The sequence below is a fragment of the Saimiri boliviensis genome, chromosome 14 (assembly GCF_048565385.1).
Source record: "Saimiri boliviensis isolate mSaiBol1 chromosome 14, mSaiBol1.pri, whole genome shotgun sequence".
Classification (NCBI taxonomy): domain Eukaryota; kingdom Metazoa; phylum Chordata; class Mammalia; order Primates; family Cebidae; genus Saimiri; species Saimiri boliviensis.
Window position 1 is genome coordinate 1,168,169 of NC_133462.1, and position 23,672 is coordinate 1,191,840.

General features: G+C 46.5%; 1 protein-coding gene across 1 annotated transcript in view; it reads right to left on the minus strand.

Moving 5' to 3' along the window:
- Window positions 1-23,672, minus strand: part of LOC101048742 (uncharacterized) — a 264,023-nt gene that overhangs the window by 56,808 nt on the left and 183,543 nt on the right. Inside the window, 1 exon segment of the mRNA XM_074385820.1 lies at window positions 8-109. Within this exon segment, the coding sequence (XP_074241921.1) occupies window positions 8-109 (102 nt within the window).

Below are 23,672 nucleotides of genomic sequence, written 5' to 3' on the forward strand. Positions count from 1 at the left end.
CACTTACCAGGGCCTGCCCAAGCCCCTCCTGCTGTGACTAGAGTCATGCCCTCTTCAGTTAGGCACCTGGAGTTCTCTCTCTTGCTACAGTTCAGCAACCACAGAGGATCTGGAAGATACAAAGCATAGACAGGCGAAAGATGAAACAGGCTGAGTGAGAAAGCACTAGCTCAGAGTAGCCCACCCATGCAAAATCACAAGAAAACAAACTACAAAATGAACCCCAGAAAACTGTCCTGCAGCAGGAACAGTCTAGTGGGCCCATAAGTGGTGACCATGATGACTGAAACTGATGACACAGGCCGACTCAAGGAAAATGCAATCAGAGGAAGGGGGTGGAGTCTGGAGGTGTCATGAGTGTGGACAGTCACTTGGCCAGGGAGAGGCCAAGCAGGATTCAGTGGTTTACCTTAGGACCCCTGACCCCTAAACCATTCCTGGCAAGGCTTCAGGGCAGCAGGAGCTGAGGAACACAGGGAACAGAGGAGACAATGCATCTTGCTGAGCCTTGACACCAGGGGACCTATGTGAGGGAATCAGGAAAGACAGCAGTGCCCATGCTCTAGCCATGGAAAGTCAAGAGCAATCCCTAGGGCAGAAAGGAAGAGCAGAGCCCAGCCCACAAAAATGGGACACTGAGGCCCTACCTAGGGAGAGTATAAATGCAAAGCACGGAAACCATTATTTCATCACAGAAGAGTCTCTGAGCCTCATCGAGCAGCTCCCATTCCTCCTAAGAGAAGCACACAAATAAGTCTTCAGAGATCACATAGTCCCGTGTGAAGTGGTGGACAACTCAGCCTAAGGTCAGCCTCTCTCTCCAGGATTCCTTGTCGCATCTAACTGTAATGAGATAACCGGCCCTAGTTTGACTGATGCCTCTTCTCTCCTCGTATTCCATTATTCATTTTGTCCAGCCCCTAACAGGCAAGTGGACAGATTAAACACCATGGCCTGGCTTCTCCTATCAGCCAGCTCCCCTAGGATCAACCGATGATGCCTCATACAGAACCTGAGCTCAGCATTGTCTCAGAAACCCTCAGTAGCAAAGCTTTGGGCCCATGAATTCACACTCCATCTACAGGTGCACATCACCCTTCTAGCCATACCTCCTTTACATCTATGGACACCCACTACGTAGGTACCACCCTGGCTTCCCAACATTCAAATCTACATACAGCATCCAGAAAATGCTTCGATGAGGCATGCCGGACCATATCTGTTCCTGGTCAATGGCCCCACTGCCATGGTTTCACTGAATCCAGCTATTAAACTCTCCCCTCCTGGCTCTATTTCATGGGTCAATTCAGCAGTGGAAAACCACATGCAGATCTCAGATAAACTCAGCATTGTTCTCCTTTGCTGCTGTACTACTGAGTTCAGCCACAGGCTTCATCTCAACATTTAACTCATTCAAATCGCACACCCGCTGGGCACCTACCCCAAGCACAGTGATTCTGCCTACAGACCCAATCTGTCCGTGGGCTAATTCACTAGCTTGAAATTCCACAGGGGCCACCACGGAAGCCTGAAGACACATAAAGAGCTGAATAAACACTGGCTCTGGCCTCACTGCCACTTCACTTCTATTACTACAGTACTTCACCTCACATCCACTCTCTCCCAGAAACACTTTGCCACCTGCCTGACCTCATTATTCCCCTTCCTCCCAAGGACACTTCCCTCCCTCTTCTAGCCTCTAAGATGGCCCCTACCCCCACCCTGCTGTGCCTGCCCTTACATTGTGCTCTCTGATGGCACTGCCACCATGATCTAAAGATTCTCCCTCTAAACTGGAAGCAAAACTCCATCCTGATCCACATGCCAGCTGCCACCCTGTGGATAGCTCCAACCTGAATCCCTTCTCTGAACTTCAGATCTCTGTGCCCAGCTGTCTACTTGACACCTCTACTCAAGTGTCTTTGGAACATGGCAGATTCCACATAGCCAAACTACAGTCGTGATATAACCTCTGAAAGGTACTCCTATCACCAACTTTGTCCCCTCAGTTGATGGCATCCTTGTATCTTCTCAGAATTAAAAAAAAAGCAGGGTCATCCTTCACCCCTTCCCTTTCCTATCTCATCCTCCAAAATCTGGTTGATCTCTCCTTTTTTTTTTTTTTTTTTAAATAGATATGAGGTTTCATTATGTTGGCCAGGCTGGTCTCAAACTCCTGACCTCAGGTGATCCACCCACCTCGGCCTCCCAAAGTGCTAGGATTACAGGCGTGAGCCACCACACCCAGCCTGGTTGGTCCTTCTTTAAGGAGAATGATTCAGAATCCATCCACATCTCCACTTCTACAGCCACCACTCTGGTCCAACCTAAACTGTTACATGAAGCTCCTCAGTGGTATTCCTTCCCTCATCCTCACTCCCACAGTCTTTTCTTCACTCGACAGTGAAGACAAAGCTAGTTAAGACCGAAGTCAGATCATTCCCTCCTAGCTCCAAACCTGCAGTGGCTCCTACCTCTCTCAGCAGAGAAACCCAGATCCTCAGGCTGCCTACGGTTCCTGGGCTGAATCCTGTTCCTGCTGTCTGATCACACCAGACATAATGGAGACCTGAGGTTCCCCAAACACTCCTAGTTTAGCCTCAAGTGAAGTATTTGCACATGCTGGTTCCTGTGCCTGAGATGATGCTCCATACTCCATCCCACTGCTTGCCAGAAATGGAAACCCTTCCACATAATTCCAAAACAGAATTTACAACACAGAGCTTTGGGTGACTGCAGGACCTCCCCAAACGGTAGGTAGAAGGGACACTGAAGAGTCTCAGAACACTCTTAATTCTCTATACTGAGTTGCTGAGATAATGGGGTGTGTTGGGGTAAGTGAGGGTCTGAGACAATCTGGACTCACCTAGGTAGGAATCACAAGCTTCTGCCACCATGGCAACCTCACAAGAAGAGGGAAGCTGGGAGTGGCAGGTTCCCACAGTGGGATCTCATGGACTGAACTGTTTCCCTAACCCCTGCCAACCCTGCCCTTTGGCAGGGATGATTTCGGGTTACCTCTCTAACTTCAGATACTCAGACCTCAGTGCCGGCTCCTACTAGCTGTGTGGACGTAAACAGAGTGGTGTTTCGGTGTCCTCATGTTACAAGTGGGAAGAATAATGGCACCCACCTCATAGGGCTGTTGTTTCTTTTTTCTTTTTTTTTTCCTTTTTAATTTTTTGAGACAGAGTTACGCTCTTGTTACCCAGGCTGGAGTGCAATGGCGCGATCTCGGCTCACCGCAACCTCCGCCTCCTGGGTTCAAGCAATTCTCCTGCCTCAGCCTCCTGAGTAGCTGGGATTACAGGCAAGCGCCACCATGCCCAGCTAATTTTTTGTATTTTTAGTAGAGACGGGGTTTCACCATGTTGACCAGGATGGTCTCGATCTCTCGACCTCGTGATCCACCCGCCTCGGCCTCCCAAAGTGTTGGGATTACAGGCTTGAGCCACCGCGCCCGGCCAGGGCTGTTGTTTCTATCAGGCTTGTCTGTACATGTCAAGTGCCTCTGAAACAGCTACTACTATCCATGCAAATAAACTGATACGTTTTTGAAAAATTAGGTTTGTTTTGCTTGCTTTAAATACTTTTCAGAAAATTTGGGAAGATTTGCCATTGCAATAAAATACTTTAGGCAAATTAATACTTTGAGCAATCATTAAGTGCTGGTGTAAGTTTAACTTATAATATATACAGATTTTCTAGTTCCCTACTTCTGTGTACTTGCAAGGTGTACGCTAGCCTTTGCACTGAACCAGCCTACTTGATACATATTCCTCTGAAAGGGAGCTGCATGATCCTTCATTAGAGATGTTCATCCTTTCTGCTTACCCGCACTGGCTGGGGATGGGACTGCTCCACAGGCAGTGCCCGTGACAGCGTGGTGAGACTTTCGGGTAGCAAATCTACTGCATTCCACACCTCGGTCTCCAGTGCAGGCCTTGCTACTTATACTCTACAGCCCTCTCCGCTTACTGACACCATATAGAATCCTCCCTGCAAGATTCTTTGAATTGGCTGCACCATGGACTACAGCGTGGTGACCCCTGTGACCCACACGTACAACTCCAGAAGGCCTCCTGGAGCCAGAAAGTCTGAAGGAAAGGGAAAACCACAGAAGAAGATGCAGGGCTGGTTCCTGCAGTACCCGATTAACTGATCTTCCATTTTCCCATTGTTCTTGCCTCAACCATTCGTGCCTTAAATGATAACCCAACCTTGTGACACTAGACCTTGTGACACTACCCTCTCCCCCCATCGAACCCGGTGCCCCTCCCCGCGGCTGGCAGCTTGAAAAAGCGCGCTGAATTGTAACTTCCCACTGCCTACCCCAACCTCTGAAAGCAACTCTTATCCCACCGCCCTCCGCTGACTCTCTTTTCAGACTCAGCGCACTTGTACCCGAGTGAATAAACAGCCTTGTTGCTCACACAAAGCCTGTTTTGGTGGTCTTGTCATTCATAGCACGCCTACCATCTGGTGTTGAAACCTGGGACAGGGATACTCCTGTGGGAGACCAACTCCTGGCCCTGCTCTTACTCTGTGAAGAAACCCACCTGTGACCTCAGCACCTCAGACCAGCCCGACAACCTTCTCACCACCTTCAGATCAGGGAAGCAGTCTCTCCCTCTCTCTTCCTTTAAATCTTTCTCCTTCTAAGTAAAGAAGAGCCGTCTCAGGGACAAGTCTCTCCCAAACCCTCCCAGCCCCCCGGCTCTTTTCCTTTAACTCCTTCTGCTTCTTTTTTTTTTTTTAATTTTAATTTTATTTTTAAAAAATTATTTATTTAGGCCGGGCGCTGTGGCTCAAGCCTGTAATCCCAGAACTTTGGGAGGCCGAGGCGGGTGGATCACGAGGTCAAGAGATCGAAACCATCCTGGTCAACATGGTGAAACTCCGTGTCTACTAAAAATACAAAAAATTAGCTGGGCGTGGTGGCACGTGCCTGTAATCCCAGCTACTCAGGAGGCTGAGGCAGGAGAATTGCCTGAACCCAGGAGGCGGAGGTTGCGGTGAGCTGAGATCGCGTCATTGCAATCCAGCCTGGGTCACAAGAGCGGAACTCCGTCTCAAAAAAACAGAAACAAAAACAAAAAAAAATTATTTATTTATTTTTTTAAAGATGGGGGTTTCACCATGTTGGTCAGGTTGGTCTTGAACTCCTGACCTCAGGTGATCCGCCCGCCTTGGCCTCCAAAGTGCTTGGATTACAGGCGTGAGCCACCACGCCCGGCCTAACTCCTTCTGCTTCTAAGTAGAGGCAAAGGAGACTCTGCATCCGCAATGTTAGTCATGAAATCCACTAGGTCAGACGGGCCTTCCTTGGTGTCTGGTCACTCGCAGGGATGCCTGCTTTGATCACTCACCCATGTTACAGTCCAGGACTCGGTCAGGAATGCCTACTGAAAATCCTGGTAGCTGCTCACTCCATCTCCTTGTCTTTTCTCTAGTTCTTTCCTTAAAACTTATCTCCTTCGCTATGAGCAGTGTTCTGCCCTCTTCCTCAGTCTTCGACTCTAGCCTGCATCCTAAAAACCTAAAACCTCTTCAACTGTAGCCCAAACTGAAACCTAAACGTCTTTTTTTCTGCAATACAGCCTGATCCCAGTACATGTTAGACGACGGTTCCAAATGGTCAGAAAACAATACTTACAATTTTTCTATTCTGTGAGACCTAGACAATTTTCACAAATGAATAGGCAAATGGTCTAAGGTGCCTGATGTCCAAGCATTTTTTTACACACCAATCCCTCTCTAATTTCTGCTTTCAATGCAGCCAATCCCAAATTTTCCTTTTCTCTCCTCTGTCCACCACTCTTTTTTTTTGAGATGGAGTTTCGCTCATTACCCAGGCTGGAGTCCAATGGCGCGATCTCGGCTCACCGCAACCTCCGCCTCCTGGGTTCAGGCAATTCTCCTGCCTCAGCCTCCTGAGTAGCTGGGATCACAGGCACGCGCCACCATGCCCAGCTGATTTTTTTGTATTTTTAGTAGAGACGGGGTTTCACCATGTTGACAGGGATGGTCTCGATCTCTTGACCTCGTGATCCACCCGCCTCGGCCTCCCAAAGTGCTGGGATTACAGGCTTGAGCCACCGTGCCCGGCCTCTGTCCACCACTCTTACCTCCGCCAGTAACTCAGAATCTTCCTTGTCTATTAACTCTTCCAATCTTTCTCCTCCTCACCTGTCCAAACCAGGCCCTAATGCAGGCCCTAATCCCCTGCCCCCCAAAGCCTCCCTCCTCTTCCTCTGCCCACAACCCACCTCCTTATGCCTTCCGTCACCTCCCCACCTCATATCTGGTCCAGCTTACAGTTGAGTCCCAGGGCAAACTCCTCTGCCTCTGCCCAACAATTCCCCCTTCCAAAGATAACTGGAGCCAAAGGCAAAATTAGGGTGCACATTTCTTTCTCCTTATCCAATCTTTCCCAACTTGGCCAATGGTTAGGCTCATTTTCATCAGATTCTCCAATACTTAACCCAGTCCTATAATCTCACCTGGAGTGGCTTAAATATCATCCTTACTTCTACGCCACTCCTAAAAGACGTTTATGACTCAGTCAGCCCCTGACATTACAAAAAAGCTACAGAAATTTAAATCTGGCCCTCAAACGCCACAACAGGAATTAATCAACCCGGTCTTCAAGGTGTTCAATAATAGGGAAGAAGCAGCTGCCCACAGATGCTTGCCTCTGTCACAAGAACAAACCTCAGCCACACCACCAGCTCACAAAGACTTCAAAGCACCGGGAATGCAGCATCCACTGCCCCTCCCGGACCATGCTTCAAGTGTCGGAAACCTGGCCACTGGGCCAAGGAATGCCCAAAGTCAGGGATTCCTCCTAAGCCCTGCCCTGTCTGTGGGGTCCCCACTGGAAGTTGGACTGACTCACATCACTGCTCCTCGGCTTGGCAGCTAAAGACTGACGCTGCCTGAACATCTTCGAGGCCCCCTGGACAATCATGGACGCCGAGCTTGGGTTAACTCTTACAGTGGAGGTAGAGTCCATCCCCTTCTTAATCAATACAGGGGCCACCCACTCCATGCTGCCTTCTTTTCAGGGTCGTCTCCTTGGCCTCCATAACTGTTGTGGGAGTTGACGGCAAGGCTTCCAAAACTCCCAAAGTCTAGTGTCAATTACGCCAGCAATCATTTCCACATTCTTTCCTGATTATCCCCACTTGTCCAGTTCCCCTGTTAGGCCAAGATATCCTAAAACAATTGTCTGCCTGAGCTATTTGTGGACTACAGCCACACCTCACTACCGCCCTCCTCCCCAAACCCCACCTCCCTCAATAGCTCCCTTATGTCCCCCTCCCTTCACCCTACGGGGTGGAACACTACCTTCCCTTCACCTTACAGCGTGGAACACTACCTTTCCATCCCTTGCTCACTCATCGATCGCCATCCCCTTAAAACCTGACCACCCTTATCCTGCCCAGCACCAGTACCCCATCTCAGCACAAGCCTTAAAAGGCCTAAAACCTGTTATAACTCACTTACTACAACATGGCCTTTGAGTTCTCACTAACTCCCTATAAGACCCCCATCCTACCCACCCAAAAACCAGATAAATCCTACAGGCTAGTCCAAAACCTTCACCTTATTAAGCAGCTAGTGCTCCCCATCCATTCTGCAGCACCAAACCCTTATACCCTCCCCAACTTCTCTGAAACTCACCTGAATTTCTGAAGAAACTTAAACGCCCCGCTCCTGTCTGTCTTGCCGCTTCACCCTCTTCCTCCATTCTGTGTGCCAAAACATTTCCTGGTTCAACCCCTGGCTGCCACCGTTAAGTCTCTCCTAAAGTGAATAACCCTCTTTTCCAAGGTACCCCATGTGACTTCTCCCCCAATGAAGTAAAACTGTTTACTTTCCTCTCCATTCCATGTCTGCCTATTCCTCCTGCTCCCTTGGCTGCTCCATATAATTGCACCTATTATTTCCATTACCTCAACAAAACCCTTAACTTACCCATCCTTTGCTAAACCAGTCCAGCCCAACCCTAACAAAAGCTTGCTGGCTTTGCATCTGTCAGCTACAACTTATCCTGCCACTCCCATCCCTGCAAAAACATGGGTTCTTACTTGCCTAACTTATCACCCTCGTTATGAAGGAAAAAGCCCCTTTCAACTCTTAAACATGCAGTCGTTAGCTGAGTTCTCCATCACTGACATAACGGAACATACCCTAACAGGACACGCAGTACAGCGTCTGCACGCCTGCATTTCCAGCCTCACTCCATATACAGGTAATAAACCCATACACGGTTCTGTAACCCTGTGGTTTACACAACCTTTACTGCGTAAAGGCCTTCTGCAAACAGCAGTGTTAGGAAAAAGATGTCAGTCCCCTTTACGCTTCCAACGCGATCGGTCCTCCAGCCCCTCTCTTGGCCACCTACTCCCCCATGAATGCAACTTTACCTTACAACTCCAGGCCCCAAGAGACTATCAAAACTTTCCAGTTACGAATGCTGGGAAGATGGCCACCTAAGAACAGCGCAGGACTTCAGCTCCCAGTGAAAGTGCAGAGGGTGAGTGGACGCCGCATTTCCAGACGAACTCTTACAGCCCACAGACCAGGAGATACCCAGGCAGAGGGGTCGCCAGCATCGCAGTCCCAGCCGGTGCGGCTGTTTTGGCCCCCGTGGGGCTGATTCCGCCCGCGCCCCTGCTGTGACCACGCCCTGTTGCTGCGGTTCTCCGTACAAAAGCCACTGGTCTGGGAGCCCTCTTAGCTGGCGAGCAGAGCCCTGAGACGGCAGAGTTCCCCACTCATCTGAAATGGCGAGTCAGGCCAGGAGATTCCTAGGCAAAAAATCCGCCAGGAGCCGGCGCCGCAGTTCCAGCCGACTCCTCACAGCACGGGCGATCCCGGCCCCTTTTCAGCAAGGGACCGGAAGGCGGGGTCGTTCAACTTAAAAGAAAAGACTCTGAGTCAGGGAGCCAGGTGATCAGGCTGGGTCGGTCCCACCCCTCCACCCCCAACAACAACGAAAACAAAAACAATAATTGGAAACCCTCTGGGTGGAGGCCTTCAAACCAAGCACAGCTGAACCGGGACGGTCCGGCTCCGTGGGGGAGGGGCTTCCGCCATTACTGAGACTCTCCACCGCTATGGAGGCAGGCTGCCGTTGCCAAGGCAACCCGCCGTTGCCGAGGCAACCTGCCACAACAGACAGAGTCCGCCATAACAGAGGCGGGGCCACCACTGCCCAGACAGTTCTAACTACGCCCATATAAAAAAGACTACAGGGAAGAGCTCAGGGCAGCTGGGCGGAGCCCACAGCAGCTCAGCAAAGCCCCTGCGGGCAGGCAGTGGCTAGGGGTGCTGCTAGCTGGGCGGGTCAGACCTGAAAGAAAAATCAAAAAAGGCAGTAGTGCAAGGGAAACTCATAAAGCTCCAACTCCCTGGGACAGAGACAGACAACAGGTGGATAAACCCACAAAAATGGGAAGAAACCAGCACAAAAAGGATGAAAACTCCCAAAACCAGAACACCTCTCCTCCTAAAAGGGATCACAACTCCTCACCAGCAAGGGAACCAGACCGGACGGAGAGGGAGGGTGATGAAATGACAGAATCAGACTTCAGAAGGTGGGTAGTAAGAAACTGCAGTGAGCTAAAAGAACATGTTCTAACCGAACGCAAAGAAAAGAGGAAACTTGAAAAAAGATTGGACGAACTGCTGACGAGAATGGACAGCATAGAGAGGAGTATAAGTGAATTGATGGAGCTGAAAAACGCAACGCGAGAACTTCGTGAAGCATGCACAAGCTTCAACAGCCGAATTGACCAAGCAGAAGAAAGGGTATCAGAGGTCGAAGATCAACTCAATGAAATAAAAAGAGAAGGCAAGAACAGAGAAAAAAGCGCAAAAAGGAAAGAACAAAATCTTCAAGAAATGTGTGACTATGTGAAAAGACCTAATCTACGTCTGATAGGTGTACCTGAATGTGATGAAGAGAATGAATCCAAGCTGGAAAATACTCTTCAGGATATTATCCAGGAAAACTTCCCCAACCTAGCAAGGCAGACCAATATTCAAATCCAGGAAATACAGAGAATACCACAAAGATATTCCTCAAGAAGAGCAACCCCAAGGCACATAATCGTCAGATTCACCAGGGTTGAAATGAAAGAGAAAATGCTAAGGGCAGCCAGAGAGAAAGGTCGGGTTACCCACAAAGGGAAGCCCATTAGACTCACAGCAGATCTCTCAGCAGAAACCCTACAAGCCAGAAGAGATTGGGGGCCAATATTCAACATCCTTAAAGAAAAGAACTTTCAACCCAGAATCTCCTATCCAGCCAAACTAAGCTTCATAAGTGAAGGAAAAATAAAATCCTTTGTGAACAAGCAAGCCCTCAGAGATTTCATCACCACCAAACCTGCCCTACAAGAACTCCTGAAAGAGGCTCTACACATATAAAGGAACAACCAGTACCAGCCACTCCAAAAACACACCAAATGGTAAAAGAGCATCAACACATTCAAGAATCTGCATCAACTAACCAACAAAACAGCCAGGTAGCATCAAAATGACAGTATCAAATTCACACATAACAATACTATCCCTAAATGTCAATGGACTAAATGCCCCAATCAAAAGACACAGACTGGCAAATTGGATAAAAAGCCAAAACCCATCAGTGTGCTGTATCCAGGAAACACATCTTACACGCAAGGATACACAAAGGCTCAAAATAAAGGGATGGAGGAAGATCTACCAAGCAAATGGAGAGCAAAAAAAGGCAGGAGTTGCAATTCTCATCTCTGATAAAATAGACTTTAAAGCAACAAAGATCAAAAGAGACAAAGAAGGACATTACATAATGGTAAAAGGATCACTGCAACAAGAAGAGCTAACGATCCTAAATATATACGCACCCAATACAGGAGCACCCAGATACATAAGGCAAGTTCTTAATGACTTACAAAGAGACTTAGACTCCCACACAATAATAGTGGGAGACTTTAACACCCCATTGTCACTATTAGACAGATCAACCAGACAGAAAATCAACAAGGATATCCAGGACCTGAACTCAGACCTGGAACAAGCAAACCTAATAGACATTTACAGAACTCTCCACCCCAAATCCACAGAATATACATTCTTCTCAGCACCACATCACACCTACTCTAAAATTGACCACATAATTGGCAATAAATCACTCCTCAGCAAATGCAAAAGAACAGAAATCATAACAAACAGTCTCTCAGATCACAGTGCAATCGAGTTAGAACTCAGAATGCAGAAACTAACTCAGAACCCCGCAGCTTCATGGAAACTGAACAACGGACTCTTGAATGTTGACTGGATAAACAATGAAATGAAGGCAGAAATAAAGATGTTCTTCGAAACCAATGAGAATGAAGACACAACATACAAGAATCTCTGGGACACATTTAAAGCAGTCTCTAGAGGAAAATATATAGCAATGAGTGCCCACATGAGAAGAAAGGAGAGATCGAAAATTGACACCCTATCATCAAAATTGAAAGAGCTAGAGGAGCAAGATCAAAAAAAACTCAAAACCTAGCAGAAGACAGGAAATAACTAAGATCAGAGCAGAACTGAAGGAAATAGAGACACAAAAAACTCTTCAAAAAAATCAATAAATCCAGGAGCTGGTTTTTTGAAAAGATCAACAAAATAGACAGACCACTAGCCAGATTAATAAAAAAGAAAAGAGAGAATAACCAAATTGATGCAATAAAAAACGATAAAGGGGATATCACCACAGATTCCACAGAACTCCAAACCATCATCAGAGATTATTACAAACAACTCTATGCACATAAACTAGTAAACCTGGAAGAAATGGATAAATTCCTGGACACCTGCATCCTCCCAAGCCTAAACCTGGAAGAAGCCGAAACCCTGAATAGACCGATAACATGGTCTGAAGTCGAGGCAGCAATAAAGAGCCTACCACCCCCCAAAAAAAGCCCAGGTCCAGATGGGTTCACAGCTGAATTCTACCAGACATACAAAGAGGAGCTGATACCATTCCTTCTGAAACTATTCCAGACAATCCAAAAAGAGGGAATCCTTCCCAAATCATTTTACAAGACAAACATCATCCTGATACCAAAACCCGGCAGAGACTCAACAAGAAAAGAAAATTTCAGGCCAATATCCATGATGAACATAGATGCAAAAATCTTCAATAAAATACTGGCAAACCGATTGCAACAGCCTATCAAAAAGCTCATCCACCATGATCAAGTAGGATTCATCCCGGGGATGCAAGTCATTTATGGACATACGCAAGTCCATAAACGTAATTCACCACATAAACAGAACCAAAGACAAAAACCACATGATTATCTCAATTGATGCAGAGAAGGCTTTTGACAAAATTCAACAACCCTTTCTGCTAAAAACCCTCAATAAACTAGGTATCGACGGAACGTATCTCAAAACAATAAAAGCTATTTACGACAAACCAACAGCCAATATCATACTGAATGGGCAAAAACTGGAAGCATTCCCTTTGAAATCTGGCACAAGACAAGGATGCCCTCTCTCACCACTCCTATTCAATATAGTACTGGAAGTTCTAGCCAGAGCAATCAGGCAAGAAAAAGAAATAAAGGGTATCCAAATTGGAAAGGAGGAAAATCAAATTGTCTCTATTTGCAGATGACATGATTGTATATCTGGAAGACCCCATCATCTCAGCCCAAAATCTCCTGAAACTGATAAACAACTTCAGCAAAGTCTCAGGATACAAAATCAACGTGCAAAAATCACAAGCATTCCTATACACCAGTAATAGACTTAAAGAGAGCCAAATTAAGAACGAACTGCCATTCACAATTGCTACAAAGAGAATAAAATATCTAGGAACACAACTAACAAGGAACGTAAAGGACCTCTTCAAGGAGAACTACAAGCCATTGCTCAACGAAATAAGAGAGGATACAAACAGATGGAGAAACATTCCATGTTCATGGTTAGGAAGAATCAACATCGTGAAAATGGCCATACTGCCCAAAGTAATTTACAGATTCAATGCTATTCCCATCAAGCTACCAACGACCTTCTTCACAGAACTGGAAAAAAACACCTTAAACTCAGGCCGGGCGCGGTGGCTCAAGCTTGTAATCCCAGCACTTTGGGAGGCCGAGGCGGGTGGATCACGAGGTCGAGAGATCGAGACCATCCTGGTCAACATGGTGAAACCCCGTCTCTACTAAAAATACAAAACATTAGCTGGGCATGGTGGCGCATGCCTGTGATCCCAGCTACTCAGGAGGCTGAGGCAGGAGAATTGCCTGAACCCAGGAGGCGGAGGTTGCGGTGAGCCGAGATCGCGCCATTGCACTCCAGCCTGGGTAACAAGACTGAAACTCCGTCTCAAAAAAAAAAAAAAAAACACCTTAAACTTCATATGGAACCAAAAGAGAGCCCGCATAGCCAAGTCAATTCTAAGCAAAAAGAACAAAGCAAGAGGCATCATACTACCGGACTTCAAACTATACTACAAGGCTACAGTAACCAAAACAGCATGGTACTGGTACCAAAACAGAGATATAGACCAATGGAACAGAACAGAGGCCTCACAGGAAATACAACATACCCACAACCATCTGATCTTCGACAAACCTGACAAAAACAAGCAATGGGGAAAGGACTCCCTGTTTAATAAATGGTGTTGGGAAAACTGGCTAGCCATGTGCAGAAAGCAGAAACAGGACCCCTTCCTGACACCTTACACCAAAATTAACTCCAGATGGATTAAAGACTTAAACATCAGACCTAATACCATAAAAACCTTAGAAGAAAATCTAGGCAAAACCATTCAGGACATAGGTGTAGGCAAGAACTTCATGACCAAAACGCCAAAAGCAATGGCAACAAAAGCCAAAATAGACAAATGGGACCTAATCAAACTCCACAGCTTCCGCACGGCAAAAGAAACAGTCAGTAGAGTGAATCGGCAACCAACAGAATGGGAAAAAATTTTTGCAGCCTACCCATCTGACAAGGGGCTGATATCCAGAATTTACAGAGAACTAAAGCAGATCTACAAGAAAAAAACAAACAAGCCCATTCAAAAATGGGCGAAGGATATGAACAGATACTTTACAAAAGAAGACATACAGGAGGCCAACAAACATATGAAAAAATGCTCATCATCACTGGTCATCAGAGAAATGCAAATCAAAACCACATTGAGATACCATCTCACACCAGTTAGAATGGCGATCATTAAAAAATCGGGAAACAACAGATGCTGGAGAGGATGTGGAGAAATAGGAACACTTTTACACTGTTGGTGGGAATGTAAATTAATTCAACCATTGTGGAAGACAGTGTGGCGATTCCTCAAGGACCTAAAAATAGAAATCCCATTTGACCCAGCAATCCCATTACTGGGTATATATCCAAAGGATTATAAATCATTCTACTACAAGGACACGTGCACACAAATGTTCATTGCAGCACTGTTTACAATAGCAAAGACCTGGAACCAACCCAAATGCCCAACGATGATAGACTGGATAGGGAAAATGTGGTACATATACACCATGGAATATTACGCAGCCATCAAAAACGATGAGTTCGCGTCCCTTGTAGGGACAAGGATGAACCTGGAAACCATCATTCTCAGCAAACTGACACAAGAGCAGAAAATCAAACACCGTATATTCTCACTCATAGGCGGGTGTTGAACAATGAGAACATATGGACACAGGGAGGGGAGCACTACACACTGGGGTCCGTTGGGGGGAAATGGGGGAGGGGCGGGGGGGTGGGGAGGTGGGAAGAGATAGCATGGGGAGAAATGACAGATATAGGTGAGGGGACGGAAGGCAGCAAACCACACTGCTATGTGTGTACCTATGCAACAATCTTGCATGTTCATCACATGTACCCCAAAACCTAAAATGCAATAAAATAAAATAAAAGAAAAGAAAAGAAAGAAAAAAAAAAACTTTCCAGTTACCCAAACCGCTTCATTTAGCCTATCTGTCTGCTTTACAGGACCCCCAATAATCAGCACCACCTCTTTGCTTAACAATCAGGGTTTTGTGTTGGCAGACATACCCCTTGCATGACTATTCACCCCTGGACCCATTGTAATAACACAGCTCCCACTTCTCTTTAACTCACCCGCATCTGCGAAGTGGAATCATCTTTTTCTTAACACTACTATTTGCAAAAGGCCTTTAGACAGTCGCCCCCGTTACTTAAACCACACCTCAGAAAGTCTCTGTTGCTATAATTTTCTGTCTAATTGTGCTCAAATTCACTGTACTCATTTACTTTTACATGCCCTGCTTTTGTTTAAGTTGCCAGTTTACATTTTTCCTCCAGGCAACTACAGCTAGTATTTCATGGTTTTACCCTCAAGCTGCCAACCTTAACTCTCTCTTAGAGTGAATAGATAACCTTCAGTGGCAGGGAAGTCTCCAATTGTTGACCCCAATTGTTATTTTCTTTTCTCTTATACTCACTTTTTTTTATTGTTCGTTTTTCTTTTTATATATTCACTTTTTTTTTTTTTTTTTTTTTTTGAGACGGAGTTTCGCTCTTGTTACCCAGGCTGGAGTGCAATGGCGCGATCTCGGCTCACCACAACCTCCGCCTCCTGGGTTCAGGCAATTCTCCTGCCTCAGCCTCCTGAGTAGCTGGGATTACAGGCACGCGCCACCATGCCCAGCTAATGTTTTGTATTTTTAGTAGAGACCGGGTTTCACCCTGTTGACCAGGATGGTCTCGATCTCTTGATCTCGTGATCCGCCCGCCTAGGTCTCCCAAAGTGCTGGGATTACAGGCTTGAGCCACCGCGCCCGGCCCCTGATCTCGATCTCTTGACCTCCTGATCCACCCGCCTCAGCCTCCCAAAGTACTGGGAAAACAGGCATGAGCCACCACGCCCAGTCTGATCTGATCTACTTTTTGAGACTTCCAAAATCACAAGCTATGCCTCACTCTATACAGCTTTCACAATCTTCAATCTTTAGCATCCTCTTGGCTTCTTCCACATCTGTTATCTGCCCCACATCTTACTCAACTCTATTCGCTCTTTATTGAGACTACCACTGTGACTACTGCACATGATCCCAATTTTAATCCAGCCTCTCATCTAATACCAAACACAAATGCAAAACCCGCACCACATGACTGTATCTCCCTGACTCACATTGCTGTCTCCTCTTTTCCCCCACATCTCTCTTTTTCCTATCCGAGACTGATCACACATGGGTTATTAATGGCAGTTCTTCAAAACCTAACCAGTCCTCTCCAGGACAGGCTGGCTGTGCTGTTGTCTCCCACACTTCTATCATTGAAGTTGCCATCCTTCCCCTGTCTACTATTTCTCAACAAGCTGAACGGATAGCACTCACATGTGCCCTCACCCTGGCAAAAGGGCTAAAAGTCAACATCTTCATGAGTCCAAATATGCTTTCCACATCTTCCATCACCACACTGTCATCTGGGCAGAAAGGTGCTTTCTCACTACACAGTGATCTTCCATTATCAATGCTTCTTTAATAAGAACTCTCCTGGGCCGGGCGCGGTGGCTCAAGCCTGTAATCCCAGCACTTTGGGAGGCCGAGGCGGGTGGATCACGAGGTCAAGAGATCGAGACCATCCTGGTCAACATGGTGAAAGCCCGTCTCTACTAAAAATACAAAAAATTAGCTGGGCGTGGTGGCGCGTGCCTGTAATCCCAGCTACTCAGGAGGCTGAGGCAGGAGAATTGCCTGAACCCAGGAGGCGGAGGTTGCGGTGAGCCGAGATCGCGCCATTGCACTCCAGCCTGGGTAACAAGAGCGAAACTCCATCTCAAAAAAAAAAAAAAAAAAAAAGACCTCTCCTTAAAGCTGCCCTTCTCCCAGCCAAGGCCGGAGTTGTCCACTTTCAAGGACACCAAAAAACTTTAGATCCCATTGCCCAAGGAAATGCTTATGCCAATGAGACAGCCAAGAAGGCAGCCTACGCACCAATATCCCCCACCAGCGGACAATATTTTTCTTTTTCCTCAATTACTCCTACTTACTCTCCTTCTGAATCCTTAACCGACCAGTTGCTCCCCACTCAAGATAGTTGGTTTTTCGATCAAGGAAAATTCCCTCTTCCTGCCTTGCAAGCCCAGTCTAACCTCTCTGCCTTTCACAACCACTTTCATTTGGGATATAAGCCTTTGGCCCGTTTCTTAGAACCTCTTATCTCCTTCCCTTCGTGGAAATCCATCCATAAAACAATTACATCTCAGTGCTCCATCTGCCACTCTACCAACCCCCAGGGACTTCTAAGACCTCCCTCCCTTTCCCGTTCACCAAGCCCGGGGATTTACCCACATGTAATACGGCAAATTGACTTTATTCATAAGCCTTGTGTCCGAAAATTCAAATATCTTCTTGTACAGGTGGATATCTTTACAGAGTGTATTGAAGCCTTCCCTTCTGGAACAAAAAAGGCCACTGCTGTTATTTCTTGTCTGTTAAATGATATCATTCCCCTATTTGGCCTGCTGACTTCCATATAATTTGACAACGGTCCCATTTTCATTAGCCAAATCACCCAAGCAGTCTCTGCAGGCCCTTAGCATTCAAAGGAATCTCCATGCCCCTTAGCACCCTCAGTCATCAGGAAAAGTAGAAAAAGCTAATCGCCTCCTAAAAACAAATCTTATCAAACTCACCCTTCAATTAAAGAAGAACTGGGTATCCCTTTTATCTACTGCTCTTCTCTGAATTCATGTCACTCGTCAGGAACCCACAAGATACAGCCCCTTTGAGCTCTTTTTTTTTTCTGAGATGGAGTCTTGCTCTGTCACCAGGCTGGAGTGCAGTGGCGCAATCTCGGCTCACTGCAACCTCTGCCTCCTGGGTTCAAGCAATTCTTCCGCCTCAGCCTCCTGAGTAGCTGGGACCACAGGTGCACGCCACCATACCCGGCTAATTTTTGTATTTTTAGTAGAGACAGGGTTTCACCATGTTGGCCAGGATGGTCTCGATCTCTTGACCTCGTGATCCGCCCACCTTGGCCTCCCAAAGTGCTGGGATTACAGGCGTCAGCCACCGTGCCCGGCCTCCCTTTGAACTCTTACATGGCTATACCTTTTTGCTTGGGCCTAACCTTCTCCCAGACACTAGCCCTCCTGGAGACTATCTTCCCATTTCACAACAAAATAGGCAGGAAATTCATCAAGCTGCTAACCTCCTCCCCACTCCACATACACGGCCTTATGAGGACACCCTAACTGGATGATAAGTGCTGCTCAAGGATCTAACCTTTCCAGCTCTACAGCCTCAGTGGAAGGGCCCCTACCTGGTTATCTACACTACTCCAACTGCTGTCCATCCACAAAACCCTCCCCACTGGGTTCACCGGTCCAGGATTAAATTGTGCCCATCAGACAACCAGCCTAGCCCATCTATCTCCTCTTGAAAGCGCAAGTACTCTCTCCTACTTCTCTTAAGCCTACTCAAATTCCTGAAGAGTAGACACAAGCCACACACCAGTTTAGTTTATATTTCAACATCAACAGGAATCCTCATCTTAATTTGCAGCAGGACTCTACACGGTCACCCCTAAAGCTTGGTCTGTACCTCACAAGCTCTCTATTTCTGTTGCTTTCTGTCTAACTATACTTCTAATCACCCTTCTCATCTACATTTAAATGCCCTAGGCCTGCTGGCCTTGCTGGTTTACTATTTTCCTCGAGAGCATTTTGGCTGACATCTCCTGATTCTACCCACAAACACTCACCCTTGACTCCTTCCTTGAATGGATAGATGACCTTATGTAGCAAGGGACACTCCAATTCTTTTACCCTAATGAAGTTCTCTTCCTTACTCTTCTACTCACTCTTATTCTCAGTCCCATTCTGTAACTCCCTATCCCTTCCTAATTATCTTCAACATACCATCAATCCAACCCATTTCCTCCTCACTAATTCCAACCCGTTGTTGGCGAATAATTGCTGGCTCTTCATCTCTCTTTGCTCTTCCTCTTATACCACTATTCCTGCCCTGTAGCTGACTGGGCTACCTCTTCCATCTCCCTATACCTCTGCATCTCTTTTAACAGTCCCCATCTCTACCCTCCCGTGGAGCCTCTCTCTTTCTTAGACAAGTTTAGGAAAAACTCCTCAGACATTTCATACCAACAAGCTGCTATACTTGTCCTCAACTATCTACGGCAACTCTTACCTCATATGAACTCCACTCCGTCCGTATTAGGAACCCTTACTACAGAGACAACTATCCCCACTCTTGCTCCTCTATGCATTTCCCGTCAACGAACCAATGTAATTCCCTTGTGTCACTTTCCCCCTTCCAAGTGCTCCGTTACTCTCCATCTCCAAGGCCCTGGCGCACACGTGAATATGCCTGCAGGAGCATACTCACTTCACTTCACTGACAAACCCTTTATCACTAATAACCTCAAAAATGTTAACAGTCATTACCGTCTAGGTCAGCACCTTCCTTGTCTCTCACTCCATCCTTGGATACTGTCTCCTTGTTCCTCAGATTTTCCTCTTAGACACTTTTGATGCTTACTCATACATGGCCCTACAAATGTTAATAGCAGACTATTTGTTGATACGACGTGCTTCCACATACAACATGAAAATCAGACCACTTCCACTACACAATTCCCCCATCAATCTCCCTTTCAACCTCTAAAGGCTGCTGTCCCTACTGGATCTTTAAGACTTTGGGTATCTGACTCCCCTTTCAAAGCTCCCTCCCACCTTTTCACCTACATTTTCAATTCTGCCTTGCCCCAGGCCTCTTCTTATGTGGATCCTCCACCTATATGTGTTTACCTACTAACTGGACAGGCACCTGTGCCTTAGTCTTCCTTATTCCTAAAATGCAATTTGCCAATGGTAATAAACAACTGCATGTCCTCCTAATGACACCCACTAGACAAAAAAGAGTCATTCAGCTAATTCCATTACTCCTGGGAACAGGGTTTGCAACCTCCTTTGTGGGCCTCGGAACTGGCATAGTGGGGGTCACCCCCTCTGTCACAACATTCTGTAGTCTGTATATTGATTTCTCTGCTAGCATTACTGACATATATAATACTTTATCTGTCCTTCAGGCTCAAATTAATTCTTTAGCTGCAACTGTCCTCCAGAATCTTCATGGCCTCGACTTACTTCAGAAATGAAAGGACTCTATATTTCTAAATGAGGAATGCTGCTTTTACTTAAATCAGTCTGGCTTAGTTTATGACAATATCAGAAGGCTCAACGACAGAGCCCAGAAATTTACTAACCCGGCAAATAACTATGCCAAACCCACCTGGCTGTTTTCTTGCTGGCTTTCTCTGATCCTTACTCCGTTAATAACCATCTTCCTTCACCTCCTATTCAAACCTTGCATTTTCCACTTAGTCTCTCAATTCCTACAAAACCATATGCAGGCCATAATGAATCACTCTATATGGCAATTTTTTTTTTTTCTTTTTTTTTTTTTGAGACGGAGTTTTGCTCTTGTTACCCAGGCTGGAGTGCAATGGCGCGATCTCGGCTCAGCGCAACCTCCGCCTCCTGGGTTCAGGCAATTCTCCTGCCTCAGCCTCCTGAGTAGCTGGGATTACAGGCATGCGCCACCATGCCCAGCTAATTTTTTGTATTTTTAGTAGAGACGGGGTTTCACCATGTTGACCAGGATGGTCTCGATCTCTTGACCTCGTGATCCACCCGCCTCGGCCTCCCAAAGTGCTGGGATTACAGGCTTGCGCCACCGTGCCCGGCGGCAAATGCTACTTTTAACAACCCCACAATATCAACCCCTGTCCCAGGACCTCTCAGCAGCTTAAGACAAGACGCCTTACCAATCCTCCCGCCTCATTTGCCTGTCTAGTCTCCAGTCCTATTTCATAGCCTTCACTCTTCTAGGATCAACCACAAGCACCAGTTCACCACTCATGAATTCCAGGCAGCTAGGTGCGCGGCTCACGGCTGTAATCCTAGCACTTTGGGAGGCCGAGGTGGATGGATCACCTGAGGTCAGAATTCAAGACTAGCCTGGCCATCATGGTGAAACCCCATCTTTTTAAAAATAAAAATAAAAATAAAATAATAATCCCAGGCAACACCTGGCTAAGGTCAAGATGCAGTTTAATACCTCTCCAGAACCCACACATATCCCTTTCAATCCAAGTCTTCTAGGATCAACTCCCCATAATAGTAGTTTGACCTAGTCTCAAGAATCTTCCCTATCCCTGAATTGAAAAGCCTCTGGCAAAAAAATCCTAAGATGTAATGGGGTGGCAGCCATCAGACACTTGCCCATGGTGTCCCCAGGCCCAAACTTATGAAGATAAACTGCAGTACACACATACAGAGCCTGTACCCCGTATTTGGCAGCCAAACCAACATCCAGGTCACCACAAAGTATACCAGTGGCTACTAGAGGGCTTGGGACACTTTTACTTTTGCCAGCCTCAGCTCAACTCAGGAGATAAAGAGTAATTATACTTATCTCTCTTGTATAGGGTCGGCAATCAGAACTATTGAACTCCTCCATTCAGAACACCACTTAAACTTATGGGAAAAGGGTAATATAATAGATTACTGGCTTGACGACATGCAGTCTTATTCATATGATTGAAAATGGGGACGAAAAGCACTGGTTGACTGGACACTATTCCAACCTTGACCCAAGGCTTCATCATTTTCCCCATTAAAGCCATTACATTTAAAGGCTATTTTTAGAAAATTCACCCTATTAGGAAAATTTCAAGCTCAAAAATATGCCAATTGGCACCTTGTTAAATACAGAAAATGGTGCCCTAAGCCAAAGACTTAAACTAAATACTTACTAAACTACAAAAATCAAAGACTTTTATTTTAGCTGTCCGCACAGCCCTCTGTCATGCTTAAAGAAGCCTTGAGAAACATCACCCCTACTCCCCTCTCTTTTTAAACTTTTTCTTTATACATATATAAGAAGATAGGACTGTCAGGCCTCCATGTCCAAGCCTGGCCATTATATCCTCGGTGACCTGCACATACACCTCCAAATGGTCTCCAAGAGCCAGAAAGTCTGAAGTAACCGGATGGCCATAAAGAAAAGTGAAACGAGTTCTTGCCTCAACTGATTGCTCTCCCCCTACAGTGTCTGACCATTGTTCCTACTCAGCCCTGCAAAATTTCCCCCCAGACATCAGGTTTCTCAAGATCCCCACTGCTGTTTGTAATTTACCACACCTTCCCCTCTGCTAGCAACAGATAATCCCCACCCTTATGACTACGCCAGTTGGTAATAGACAACCCCCACCCCTGTGACCTTGCATCCCGTGTCGCTCTTCCCCTCCCTAAAATAGATTACCATGTTTTGTTTTTTTTTTTTAAGATGGGGTTTCACCATGACGGCCAGGCTGGTCTTGAACTCCTGACCTCAGGTGATCCACCCACCCCAGCCTCCCAAAATGCTAGGATTACAGGCCTGAGCCACCGCGCCCAGCTCAGATTACCATCTTTGACCATTTGCACCAAGCTATAAAATCAGTCCCCTTTCCTACTCCCCTTGCCTAACTCCTATCTTGGACTTGGCCCGCTTGCACCCAAGCGCTAAATAAAACTTCGTGGGCGACATGAAGCCTGCCTGGGGGTTTCTTTACCGAGCAACGCGCTTAACAACCGCAACTCCTCCTATCACTACTCAGGCCCAGCCAACATCGCAACACTCCTGGAGTTTGTGGCAGGAGCTTTCTTTTTTTTTTTTTTTTTTTTTTTTTTTTTTTTGAGACGGAGTTTCGCCCTTGTTACCCAGGCTGGAGTGCAATGGCGCGATCTCGGCTCACCGCAACCTCCGCCTCCTGGGTTCAGGCAATTCTCCTGCCTCAGCCTCCTAAGTAGCTGGGATTACAGGCACGTGCCACCACGCCCAGATACTTTTTTTTGCACTTTTAGTAGAGACGGGGTTTCACCATGTTGACCAGGATGGTCTCGATCTCTTGACCTTGTGATCCACCCGCCTCGGCCTCCCAAAGTGCTGGGATTACAGGCGTGAGCCACCGTGCCCGGCTCTTTTAAGTTTCTATCAAGATGTCCATCTTCCACTTTCAGGGCTTCAGGGAAAGGTCATTTTAATGATCAGTGATGCCAGTTCAGGAGGGTGGGACAAAATTGGAAGTGTTAGTTTGGAGAGTCATAGCCAGATACTGGAGAAATAAGAATTGAGAACCCACAGGGGTCAGTATAATTTTCCATTTCAACATACGATTTTCATCTACAATTACCCACTTTTGATTCTTGTTTGCAGAATTTGTCTGGTTTCATTATATTTGGCTGGATAATTTATATTAGTGCAGCAAAAATGATAATTAACTACTTAGGCCTTTTTAAGTTTGCTTTGCTAGACTGTTTCATAAAGAATCTCAAATTAGGCCGGGCGCTGTGGCTAAAGCTGTAATCCCAGCATTTTGGGAGACTGAGGTGCGCAGATCATGAGGTCAGTAGTTTGAGACCGGCCTGATGAACACGGTGAAACCCCGTCTCTACCAAAAATACAAAAATTAGCCGGTTGGCACACACTTGTAATCCTACCTACTCAGAAGACTGAGGCAAGAAAATCCCTTGAACCTGGGAGGCAGAGGTTGCGGTGAGCTGAGACCGTCCCATTGCACTCCAGCCTGGCTGACAGAGCAAGACATCATCTCAAAAAAAAAAA